The sequence below is a fragment of the Rhinolophus ferrumequinum genome, chromosome 17 (genome assembly GCF_004115265.2).
Source record: "Rhinolophus ferrumequinum isolate MPI-CBG mRhiFer1 chromosome 17, mRhiFer1_v1.p, whole genome shotgun sequence".
In the NCBI taxonomy this organism is placed as follows: domain Eukaryota; kingdom Metazoa; phylum Chordata; class Mammalia; order Chiroptera; family Rhinolophidae; genus Rhinolophus; species Rhinolophus ferrumequinum.
The window spans coordinates 52,553,383-52,567,138 of record NC_046300.1 but is presented as its reverse complement, the minus strand read 5'-3'; the positions used below and the strand labels follow the sequence as shown (position 1 = coordinate 52,567,138).

The following is a 13,756-nucleotide window of genomic DNA, read 5'->3' as shown; positions in this document are numbered from 1 at the left end:
TTTCTTGGGCTGTAAGTACTTCTGTTAGGGGTGTTCTAGCTGCAACGTCCCCTATAACAGAAAACAAGTCAACTTGTTTTCTTTTTACGCATAATTCACAAGAGTTAAAAAAAAAAGCAACAAACCCTACAGTAGAAGAATCCAACAAATGTTTTTTAACCCTGCATTTTATAGAAATCAATCAATCAATCTCAGAACAAACTCATTCCAAGTTGAGCCAAAACAATCTGGTCAGTAGCAAATACATCTTGATGGCTTAGCTGCATGGGTATGAAAGCTAAAATAAAAACATCATTTAATTTTTCCTTTTTAAAATATTATATATATAAACATATATACGCTATTTTTAAAAAGAGACTGCTTCACTCACAGCCTATTGCATTTTCAAGTGTTCTGATTCGCTCTGGGAGTGTATACTACTTAGCAGGAATTAAATATGCCAAAAGTAAATAAGAGTTCACCAACTGCTGGTTCAGGGTAATTAAGGGGTCAGAGTTATGTAACTACTTGGCAGCTGCCAAGGAATATTTTTACAGAGAAAAACTTTGGCAAGTAAAGCCTTATCTCTCTAGGTCACTTATTAATATTTGATAGCTGTCAAGAGGCTCTCCTTCACTGGAAGTCAAGGTGAAAATGCTCACACGGCCTTCAGTTGTGGTTTTGGCACATCTTTACATTACTTTCTTCTACTTCTGTCATTATCTAAAGAAGAACACTTACTACCCTAATACCTATGAGCCACTTCAACAAAGAAGTATATGCCTCAAACACAGTACTTGAAATTTAAAGCATGCACTTATTGCTCTCCACATCCTTGATAAATAATGATTAGGGAAAGTCTGTTCTAATTAGAGTTGGAGTTACTGTTTTTTAATATAACTCTAAAAGTATAGATTAGGAATCTAATAAAAGCCATACTGCCTCAGAACCCACATTAAAATACAGCTTACACTTACAAGTGACTAGTTGCCAAGTTTATTTTAAACTTCTAGAATATTCCTAATATTTAGAAAATTACACTCGTGCTGCAAAAAGTTTTATTTAAAAACAAACCATGCAATAACCACTACTTCCACTAGATGGTGTAATTTCACTTTTTTTTACTCAATTCCATTTAGGGTTTCATAACTCACTCCATGAACCACATCCTAACAGAAATCTAATACTTCCAGGAATGGGCTTTTAGTTCTAAGGCATGAAATGCATCTATTACAGTTTTTATTCAGAAGATTTACAATTTACATTAGAAATTTATCAATTCAAAAAGATGTATACAGAAAAGACGATGCAGTATAATTTTCTCTCGAAGAATGAAAAAGAACAGTGAAAGATTACGCCTACTATGAATATTCAAACTGACAAGAAACTCAGAAAGCGCACTGGAGTAAGTCAGACGGGTGAGAGATTCACAGCCCATACACTCTAGTAACTACAGTGTACAACCTTGGGAAATGAGCCCCATATTCTCTTATGAAAAATGAAGGTTAGACTAAATTAATCTCAAAGTTTATCTCCACCTCTAAATATAAGACATCTAGGTCAATTAATGTGCTTTCCTAGTGAATGGTAAACAACTACTAACATTTATGGCATACATTCCATGGACCAAGCATTGTTGTGTTTGACACATATTAATTCATTTACTCTTCACAGCTCTGTTTGAGGTAAGTATTATTACTATATCCATATTACAGATGAGGAAAATGAGGAACCAAAGGGTCAGAAGTTAAAGCCACAGATCAAGTCTAGAGAATTCTGGCTCGAGTCTTTGCTTTTAAACATTCTACTAAACTGCAAGTGTATAAAGCTGCTTTCCTATGCACTATTACATTATGCCCCATGGAAGATTAAGATCTGATTAATACACTGATAATTTTTTGTTTATTTTCACAGATGTGTACATTCTTAACTGAGGTAGAACTGCTTTTACTGATTGATTACTATGAAAGAATGTAGGGACCCAGGATCCCTGGTTTGGCCCTATCGTTTTAAATAAAAGGCAATTGAAGACCTACACGTATAAAATGACTCACCCAAGGTCACAAAACTCATTGAGCAGCAAAGCCAAGATAAAAACCTCAACTTCTAAATTCCTGATTCAGGGTTTCCTTAACCATGCTCCCTCACCAGAATAATAATCATAGTCCAACCCAAATCTATCAAAACCAGAAAAACAAAAACAAAAACATTTGTTTCCATATTAGAGATCTGTACGGCCCTTTAAGCATGGTATTAATTTCCAGTCCAAGGATCCATCCTATCAAGAAATCTTTTCATAGATCCAACAGCACAGCATAGTCAGTCAGAGACTCTGCAGTCTAACTGGGTTCAGATTCCAGCTCTACCACATACTATGTGTGATACTGTATAAATCATTTAACCTTCCTGTCCCTCAGTTACTCCATCTGTAAAAATGAGAATAAAATACATACCTTATAGAATTGTTGTGAGGATTAAATGAATTAATATAGGTAAAGTGCTAGGCTAGAAACTGGGCATATAACAAGTGCTATTTAATTATTTGCTAATCCTATCATAGTAAGCAACCAAAATCTCTCCAGGTTTAATTTTATTTAAAAGTCATCTACAGATAAACAAGTATTTTTGAACTTCCTCACATATGAAGGAAAAAAACTTTTCTTGTACAGAATCTTGTTTTCTCTAGACTTAACAATCCTGATTCTTTTTATCCTTTCTTCGTAAGACCTATTTTTAATCCTTTTATTATTTTGAAAATATATTTTGTATTTGTATCCAACCAACATTTCTTTAGCTTGTATTTGTTTTTTGGTTTTTTTTATGATTTCACTTATATGTAGAATCTAAAGAACAAAATAAATAAACAGAAATAAACTCATGGATACAGAAAACATTTTGATGGTTGCCAGCTGTGAGGGGTTTTGGGGTGGGTGAAAAAGAAGGGATTAAGAAGTACAAATTGGTAGTTACAAAAGAGTCATGGGGATGTAAAGTATAACATTAGGAATACAATCAACATATTGTAATAACTATGTATGGTGTCACATGGGTACTAGATTTATCAGAGCGATCACTTCGTAAATTATACAAATGTCTAATCATTATGTTGAACACCTGAGAGTAATAAAACATTTTATGTCAACTGTAATTATTAAAAAATAAAATTATTTTTAAAATTAAAAAAATAGTTCATGACATAGGTATGGAAGAATTTCTTTTATAGTAAGTTGAACATGTGAAATTGTCATTTTAGTCAATCAAAAATGTTTGGATATCAGCAATTTCATATGTTTCAATATACTAGATGGGGATTCCCTGCAAGTAATCAGAGATCAATATAGAGGGAGAGACAAAGTGAAGAGCCTGAGTGGGTGGTCCATGTCATAATCCAGAGAGAGCTGTACTAGAGCAGAACTCACATGGTCTGAATATTCAACAGAGTGGTGGTGATACCTCTCTCTATTGATTACAGGACAAAGTCTGAATTCTCTACCCTTTTGGAAAGACATTTTTGACTGGTATGTATGCTCTGCTCTCTAGACTCTAAGAAAGGTCATAAAAAGTTCGATTGATTCTAGCACACATTAAACATGGCTTGAAACAAATTTGAATATGCCATGTAGTTGAATCCTTGACTCGTGTCTACTTGGGGATGGGAGTGGGGGGGGCGAGTTAAGGCCTGCGTACAAATTATATAAATTGGTATGGATCTAGGTCCTTCTATTAACCCTCAACTTCTTGTTATTTCACCAAGTTCTTATTACACATTATAGTTATTTTATTTGTCTGTTTTCTATTTAATTTACTTTCTATATAGATAGTAGCTGTATGAGACTAAATATATAGTCAGTCTTGTACACTAATCTAACCCCAGTAACTAGAAATATGCCTGCCATTCAATAAATATTTGATGAATGTATAATTGAATGAATAAATTCTTTTTAATAGCTACATAGTATCACATTGCAGGGATGTGTTATAATTTATGTAACTCATCCCAATGGATAGATACTAAGTCATTTTACTTTATATACTATTATAAACAGTGCTACAATAAACTGTGTGTGTGTGTGTGTGTGTGTGTATGATTACTTCCCTATATAGATTTTTTTCCTTTAAATTAAAGTTTATTAGGGCGACAATTGTTAGTAATAGCCTGTATTTGTGAACTAGCAAAACCAAAAATCTAAGTTGTTTAATTTTGCTTTTAAAGACTAAGAATTTTTAAGATTTACTTTTACCTGTAGATATTGAGAAAGCTGGAATAATTCCTGAGAGTACATACTTGGAGTGTTAGCAGCAACCTAGAAACAAAATGACATGTCAATGGTCACACAAAATATTTATAGAAGACATTAAAGCCAAACCAAGTCCTTGAAATGACTATGTACTGAAATATGCAAAATAAAAATTAGTTTTCAAATTAACCAATCCCTTCAGTTTTAAAAATATTTCTGTCCCATGTCTAGAATTTGTAAATGGTATATTATGTGACCAGTTTGAGATTTATAAGCAGAGTGATGCAACAAGTGCTACTCATGAAAACATTCCTTAATAAACCAAAACACAAACTGATAGCACAAAGGTTATACAGCCTTTTCTTAATCCAGAAATAATACCTCCTAAATCAACAGATCTACATTGCCCCCCTTTCAAATTTATATTTAAATAGTTCTTCAATATGTCAACAAGTCACAATTCATTTAGAAATAGCCATCTTCAAATGGTATTTGTATGTGGGGGAGTGGGGAGAGGCAGGACATGAAATATAACACTGTGTCCAATGGCCAGGGGCAATGAAAATAGTTTTGTCCTTTTTTTCCCCACTTTCAACTATAGGTAGGTTTTAAGAAGAAAAAGATGGGAAATAATGGTGTTTAAACATTACAAATCACAGTCAAATGCTTAGACCTCAAGAGTATAGAACAAGTACCTTTTATAAGGGGTGGAATATAAAGCCATGGTATTCAAAAAGAAAAAAGAAAAAAACAAAAACAAACAAAAACCAACAACAACGAAAAGAAGGGCACTAATAGGGTGCTGTACATTCACATCCTCAACACTATCAAACCTTGTAACGTAACTTATTCATGATCACATCATTACTGTTAGTTACTAACGATCATTAATAGCATCATTCTTGATCAAGCTCAGAAAGCATATCTTTATTAATATGCTAACTAGAAGACAGAGAGGTGGCATTATTTTTTAGTTAGTCCTCAATCAGCATGGCCATCATTCACTTCTGAAATAATTCTTGGTATGGCTGACGTTGATGATTAACCACTTTTACTTTTAAAAACAGAGAACTTCGGTTTTAAGCAGGCTTTCATTCTTTTTGCAAATGGAAGGAAAAAAGGTAAAATCTTTTCCCCAATACTTCAGTTACTGTGCTAAGAAAACTCAACATCCACATTAATGTCAAAAGATACAAAAGTAGTTTGGTTTTTGTTTGTTTGCTTGTTTGCTATTTAGCAATGATATCTACGGTTTAATACACCATTATTTTTGAACAAAAGAAAAAATATTTTCTAACAAGTAATTATTGCAAAGTTTCTGACCAAATCTGGCTAAAACTGATCTGCAAGGACAATAAAAGAACAATTTGTATAAGCCCGTATTTCTGGGGTATTTCCATGTGTCGGTATATGTTGAATGAACCATCTGGGCAGAAAGCTTTAATAGACATTTCTAGACAGAACTGTAACCCAGAATAAACAGTAGTAACAAAAGACTTCTCACCTCTGCTTGGGCACAACACAAGTACTCCTAAGCTACACAGTCAGCCATTTACTTGTGGTAACAAAGGCTTTTTTCTAAGAAACATCCATCTTAAATTCTCCAGATACTGAAGATCAGAAGACCACAGTAACTATATAGCTATATGAACTCCACAGATTTTGTTACAAAAGAGAAATAATTTTCAAGATAAATCATATTAAAAATAAACAAACATTTTCCAAAGCCACATAGCTCAGTTAGTTTGAAAAAAATAATCATTAACAACTTACTTTGTCAACAGGACTTGGTAATGGAGCATGGATGACACTGAAAAATAAAATTTAGAATTTTTATCTAATTTCCTGACAATAGAGGAAATGGTATGACGGTACCAGAATAGCTTAAACCCCAAAGTTGATATATAATTGCCTTCACATAATTAAAACAATGTGAATTACTTTCCAATCCTTCATAAATGTATAGAATTCTTAGAAAACAAGGTAATAAATATATAAATCTACCTTTTACACATATTTCTAAACACAAATTCAAAATCCAAAATGTATTAAATGCCCTTTTAAGGATCCATTACTTAGTACAGGCTATAGTGAATTACTTAGTTGTAAGAACTTCTACATGGAAAAGAAGCACTCCTTAAATTATCCATTTTCAATTTCAGAATATGTTAATTAAGTTCTTTTAAAATTAAATATTCCTATACAGAAAATCTTAAAAAGCAAAGTTCTACTGGAAAGAACATATGATTTGGAAACTTGTTCTTGTGGAGAACAACTTTAGCTGATCAAAACAGTAGTACGACTCTTCTCCACCCAGCCACTTCACAACTAACAACTGAAAGCTTAGATGTAGGTATGAAACTAAACTCAGTGTATCACTTTAAAACCAAACAGTAAACAGATAGTACTAATTGGTACTGTCTTTTGGCCTTATGAAGCACTACTGCCAGAGAGGGTAGTACAACAGCTAAGCATGCAGGCTCAGAAGCTATACTGACTGGGTCTAAATTCTGGTTCTACTTACCAGTTGTGTAATTTTGGGCACGTTACCTAATCATAGGTCTCAGCTTCCTCATCCACAAAATGGGAATAATCACAAAACCAATCCCATAGGGTTATCGTGAGTATTACATGTGTTACTATAAATAAAGAGTTTAAAACAGTACCTAGGCCATAGTAGCACCTGATCGCTAGTACCACTCTCATGAGAACACAGCAGCTAAGAAAGCTAGGGTTCCTACCTTACAATTCCCTGTAAGATACTGTATGTGGGTTGGGGGTGAATAGAGGGAGTGAAAATCAAATCAAAGATGTCACCCATGTCCCCTACCAGTTGCTAATCACACCATCCTAAAGGTCACTCTGGCGATGGTCAGCTTGAAGGTTGACTGGGTCTAGTTCCCAGATTCAACTGGTTAAGCATGCGTAAGCTGCTAAGAAACTCATCTTGCAGGACTTAATATTTAGAATGACTGTTCTGATCCCACTGTAGTAACTGCAAACATACTAAGACCTGTTCCAATTCAATTAATCACAAATAAACCAGAATGCTGAGTAAAACAGAACATTAAGTAGCAGCACCTACCTCCCTTCTGAGCACCCCTGATATCCTGTAGAGACTTCCACTGAGACCATATAACCCTTTACTTCTTTGAATACATGCCTGTGTTCCCCAGCACAGACCAATTCACCTCTGCATCCCCAGAACCTATCACAAGGCCCTAACAAAGCTGGTGCTTGCCTAACGAAGGTTTACAAAATTATGTACAATTTCAGTTTTTCTTGTCCACCCCATAGAAATGGAACAGGTATTTTAAACATAAGTTTCTTTTTCTTGACTATACAAGTTAATACATATTGATTATGGAAAATGTGTGAAGTAAAGCATGGGGAAATAAATAAAAATTACCCAATGCCAGCACCCAGAGAAAACCATTTTGCGTACATATGCTTTTATCTGCAGATATGCATATAGGGAAATGAACTTAAAGTCTAAATAGAATCAAATGGTATTAATGAAGTTTTTTTTTCAAATCCAGTTTTCTTACTGACCCAAGTACAAAATTTTCTGTTCTTAGGAAAATCTGGTTAACAAACAAAAGGCTATAAAAATCCAGCAAAACATTCCATAAGTGATGTATATTTGTATTTTACAAAAACTGTCTTGGATATAAGTATACTTTATTTTAATTATGGAAAAAGTTCATAAGTAACAAGGAACATAGAGAAGGAAATTTGTTATTTAGTGTTATGGTGGTGGGGTTTGTTTCTTACCATTTTAGAATGATTTGTACAATATAATAAAAGTTAAGAAAGAAAAAAAATCAACTTTTTGAGAATTAATTACTGAAAATCTTAAACATACTAAATGCTATGTATATAATGTACCTTAAATTTTAAGCATTCTGGCATACCTAAATGCATCTTGATTGCTAAAAAATATTAGATTATAATACAGAAACATCATGTGCTTATTATATGTCATGTATTACACCAAGCTCTTTAAGTGTACAATCTTACTCCTCCTCCTAAAATTCCTGCACAACAGGTACTATTACTATCTTCATTTTCAAATGAGAAAAGGGAGGCCTGATCAAGCCACGAAACAGGTGGAGTCAGGCTTTGAACTGGACTATCCACCTCTAAAACCATTCTGATCTTCCTCCAGCTCTACAGACTTGCCTGTTCAAAAATCATTTTGTCCAGAAAGTCAGCCAGATTATGTACAAAGAAATTGGCAGTAAATTCTAAATAATGCCAACTAATATTTAAACATGTAAGGAAAACCAAACAAAGAGAAGGAAACGGTCAAAGATGAAAAGCATTAGGGAAACGAGGGATAGAGACACAATTCACTGATACAAGACTGAAAAAATTCACATGCCCTCCTCGGTGAAACCTGAGAACACAGATGACCTTTTATGTAATTGCTCAAAGCTTTTGACTCCATGAAAGAAAAATTTCATTATCAAATGCAAACACCAAGGTCTTTAAGAAGCCATACTTCATTAATTGATTGATAGTTACTCTTACTTTTTAAATCTTAACTCTTGACTCATCAAAGCTGAAACACATTAAAGTTCCCAAAGTTAATTTTATTTTTAATAACTAAACAATAATTTAGAATGGGAAACATTAATGTTTCAAATTTAGAATGTTTTAAAATGTCTACTTCGCTTCAGCTATCCTTGAAGCTAAAAAAAAAAAATGGTAGCTTCTTACTGAAGCATAATATATAATAATTCCAATGAAAGCATAATCATAGTAATTGGAGGGCCTCCCTTTGCTTTTTTTCCTTCTCTCTTTCCTACGCACTACTCTATTTGCCTTCAACTTATTGCTTCTCTCAACCAACCACTCTGAGACTTTTTTCTCTGCTTTTGAAAAATAGAAAATATTATGCTTGGTACAGAAACAAGCTTCTTGCATAATCAAGGTTTCCCCCAAAATAAAAAAATACTGAAGTTTAAAGACTGTTTAGCTCCCTTCAACACTTCATAATAATAGTCTGTGAAAAGCACAAATGAAAATGTACTTATGTTGACATTTTAACATTTACATTTTGACTAATTTTTCCCTTTCAAGTTTGCCTTCCCAAAGTGGTCTTTCTACTGCTTTATAAAAAAATTTACAGCGTTGGAAAAATCCCTTCAGAAACTCCCACCAAAATATGCTACCAATTACATCAACATCCTCAAGGTCCCCTAAAACGGTGACACTGGCATGAACCTCAGAGGCAATCATAGTCTAAGAAGTCCTACATTAAATGCAGATCAAAATGAATACAGTTATCACTCACCGATAACTTATATACCCCAAATAGTTTGGAAAACAATTACCCATCAAAATATAAACTGTAAAGTTAAATTTGGAAACAAAATAACCTGTGCCTCCATTATTATTTACTAGAATTATAACTAATATGAAAAGCAATTAAACTGAAGTGTATTATATTCCAAACTACATGAATTTTTGAACATTATTAGAATAATCTTGAAGTATTAACAGTACACCATCATCTAGAATACTATTAACCAAGGTAATTAATACAAAAACTTCACAGCACTACATTATACTCACTCTGAGCGGAGCCGGGCTTCCATACCATCTGGTAGAAAAAGTTTTATTGTGGAAACAATACACCCATGGGTAACTGGTTAAAACAAACAAATAAGATGGATAAAATAATTGTTTAAAAATATGTATCTTCATACCTCTCACATCTAAACATGTATTTTATTCTTACATGTAATGACTTCTGGGAAAGAAAATAAATCTGGTGGTTTAATGACAATATTCATTCCCCTGGAGAAACATCCTTATCCATAATGAATCACAATTACAAGGTCAAATTACAGACAGAATTGTTTCAAAGTGTCCTAACCTCCAATGCTATATAACAATAAAAAAAGGTCAACTGAATATATGGAAATACAACTGAGGGGAGAAAAAGCACTTTCTCCCCTATCTGCCTGTATCTAACCTAAGCCCAGCTATTTCCCAGTTTAAAAATTAGCCCTTATACCTAAAATCCCCAACCTGTAACTCCTACCCACACCTCTCAAAACTCTGAAATTCTGCATAATACAGCATGGACTATGCCATTCAATTCTCGGAGTGAGAAAATGAGACTTCCAACAAGTGAAATTGCTTCTACAACTCTCTGCTGTTAAGTATCAGAGCTGTTTGCTAGAATTCAAGTCTGAGGTTTCCATTTTAAAATCTTGGTTTTGTTTTCTTGGCGGTTGTTTCTTCTTCCAACACGAAACATCTTGTAAAACAGATGTAAAATTAACACCAGTCGCTATGTAGACAACGTCTTACTGTTGTTGCTTCTTACTTCCTCCTTGAACTTCTGAAGATTTAAAGGGACAAAACCCCCCAAAAGCAGCACCTGTACAGAGAGCTTCTCTTTGTGTGGGTTTCACAGAAAAAAAAATTGGTGGGGGGACTGGTTTAAAGGTTGACAGTTTTTCATGTCTCTATTCTTCAGATATTATATCTTCCAGGGTTTAAAGAGTTAATTTATTTAGGTTACCAAATTCTAATTAAAAGTTAGTGCAGGGTGATAAAAGTATACTATATCATGATTAACAGAGTGGTGGTTATGTGACTCTATATTTGTCAAAACTCACTGAATTATACATGTAAAGTTCTGTGTACATTGTATCTCAAAAAAACTGATTTTAAAGAATAGAGCTAATGCACTTATAGGAGGTTAACTTACTAAGTACTCAGGCCCATGAATCAGATAGTATTATAAATATGAAGTAATATCATTACTCTGTCTTCTGGAAATGCACATGAAATTTAAGTGATTTAGCACAGTTTACTCAATATTAATTTTCATTAACTAATTTAGTGCACGAAAAGTGCTAACACAGATCAAGAACCATCCATGGGACAGTCTTCTAAACTCTCTCTCTAACATAGCAATTATGGCCATGAACCACTGGGTTCCTTCCTGCCTTTCAGGCCTCATCCTCCATCCTGCTACCATAAATACTCTTACAAAACCAAAACCTACCTGCATCGCCAAATATCTTACTTTTCACAACCCCACGCCTTTTCTACAAGCTGTCCTCTCCATCAGTGATGTCCTTCATCCCCTGGCCTGCATGACCTTATCCTCCAGGCTCAGACTTCCTACTTCCTTCACCAAAGCTCAGTATCTGAGGTAGGTGTCCACAGAGCCTCCCATGTCTACTTATTATAACACTAAGCATACTGTGTTTTGAATATTTATCATTTATACAACCACTGTCTCACCAATTAGATTTAAGTCTTTGAGGGCAGCAAGGATTGGTTGCTTCTGGTACAAAGCAGGCATTTAAAAATGTTTATCGAATATGTCAAAGAACCTCTCTGACAAATATTTTATGGCTTCCATTACTCAGGGGTGAAGACATCTCTTACTTTGAGAATGATGGGGTTCATCTCCACTTACAAGAACCACCTAACTCCCCTCTTTACAGTTCCCCCAAAGATTTACTATAAACAGGCTACAATAAATACAGGAGCACAATGCAAGAAGATCCAGCAATACTGACACTTTACCAATATATTTAAATTGATAATAAAGCCGTTTTTTAAAGAAATGGATATAGTGACTTACAGTGCCAAGCTGACAACCTGTGATGTTACATCGGCATTTCTGTTGCTCAGATATAAATATCATCCGGAAGCCCAGCAACTGGACTCACGTGCAGCCTGAGATGGACCCAGGACTAATAGTGACTGGGCAATTCAGGGTTCCCACATTACTGAAGGCAGTTAAAGACCACGTCTGACTGACGACGCTGACAGTCTAGGCTAACCAACTCTACCTTTGAAAGGGTCTTGGGACAACTAGATGCACAGAAATGTCAGTTAACTCTTTAGTGCGGAACAGGCAAGTATTTAAAGCAACCATGATGAAAACGTTTTGTTGTAAAACTTGTATGAATCAGTTCTATATAGCAGCACTTCCCAAAATGGATTCCTAGCAGGTGTTAACAAAAAAGAATTTGGGGATTAGATGAGTTTAGAAAATACTTGGTTAAAAGAGGTTGAAAGGGGAAAAAAATGGGGAAAAAAGCAAAAAAAAAAGATATTAATAAAAGAGGTTGGAAGAGTTTTAAATTTCTTAAGCCAAAGGTTTTCTCTGAGCTTAATGGACTTTCCATCATGATGCATTTTTCAAACTTATTTGATCACTGAGCATCACTGACCCCTTTTTAGTTAACAGTTAAATGGGAACTATGTAATTATGGTATATATACATATATATGGTATATATAGTATTATGAAGAAGATACTTTGAAAAATGCTCTCAAAATTCACCCAGAATCATTATTACTGCACGTCCAAGATTCAAAGACAAATTGATTGTAAAACATATGCTACATGCAAATTTCCGAACTGTTAAAACATGAAAAACAGGTACGTCTGAATCAGGGCAACAAGGTATCTGTGGAAGAAAAATCCACAATTACCTGCTGTAGTGATGAGATTACTAAAAATCAGAATTAAGACTACACCAGCTGTGTGGGGTTTTTCTCTGTTATCTTACACAAATTATTTATTTTGCTTTTGAGTTATATGTTTACTTTATGATATGCAGGCCGCCTTGCCTATTGCCTCTTCACACAAACACCACTTAAAGGACCCAGGTTCACTTTGATATATTTAAAAGCTGTTTAAGGCCCTAGACTGGAGACTAAAACCTCTGAAGCATATTGTAGTCTATCTCCATTCCCGCATTGCGTAGGAAGATCAATACAATCCATACTTGAGGAGTTTGAAGGATCTCTTGAAATGATTGGCAATAACAGGAAGTACAATGAGTAAGACCATTAAAAGCTCAAGAAACATTTAAAAAGCCAAAACCTAAATCAGGGGTGTTAACATTTCCCTTAGAGATGTTAATAATTCTCCAAACTGGGGAATTATTTGCTTAATTGCCTTTTGACTGCAATCTAAGATAAAAGAGTTACTGAACTTTTACTCCTGAATATTTGCTTCATAAAGCTTCTGGTTCAAAGACTTTTTTTTTTTTTTTTATGTTAGAAAAGAGGCAGGGACAATTAGCTGAAAAGATAAGTACTCTTTTAATTCTAAAAAATATTTTTGAATTGATATTGTATCATTCTGTCTTCATTTGTGAACTGGAGATCAGTAATAAAAAACTTTATCTCAAAACTTTATAGGAAAAGTAACATAAATGCTTTATTCTTTCTCTTTATTTACCTGTTTTCAGAATGATAAATGGGTTTCCTAAGTTCTTCCAAAGATGATCAAATCTTTTTATTTTCTTTTTAGAATCCTTGTAAGTTTGTGGATTTAAACAAATTGGATATATTTCAATCCACTGCTGTTATTATTTGATGTTCAAATTGTCCCATCTTTGATCAGCCAGAACTCCATGTTAATTCCTGAGTCCTTCTGACAGAACCCCAGTCGCCTTAGATAGCTTCATTGCTTTCTGGTATGACAAAATCTTCTAGGCTTAATTTGTACATTTTCTGCCATAGACCCAGAATCAGTTACTATCTCTCCCA

The 13,756-nt window shown here is 34.0% G+C and overlaps 1 protein-coding gene across 40 annotated transcripts in view; it reads right to left on the bottom strand.

Annotated features, from left to right (window-relative positions):
* The window catches only part of SLMAP (sarcolemma associated protein), a 121,424-nt gene that overhangs the window by 52,548 nt on the left and 55,120 nt on the right, over window positions 1-13,756 (bottom strand). For all 40 annotated transcript variants that reach the window (XM_033132911.1, XM_033132916.1, XM_033132917.1 and 37 more), the window contains 3 exons: window positions 9,798-9,870; window positions 5,991-6,027; window positions 4,221-4,283 (listed from right to left, as the gene is read on the bottom strand). In XM_033132911.1, the coding sequence (XP_032988802.1) occupies window positions 4,221-4,283; window positions 5,991-6,027; window positions 9,798-9,870 (173 nt within the window). The remainder of the gene's footprint in view (window positions 1-4,220; window positions 4,284-5,990; window positions 6,028-9,797; window positions 9,871-13,756) is intronic.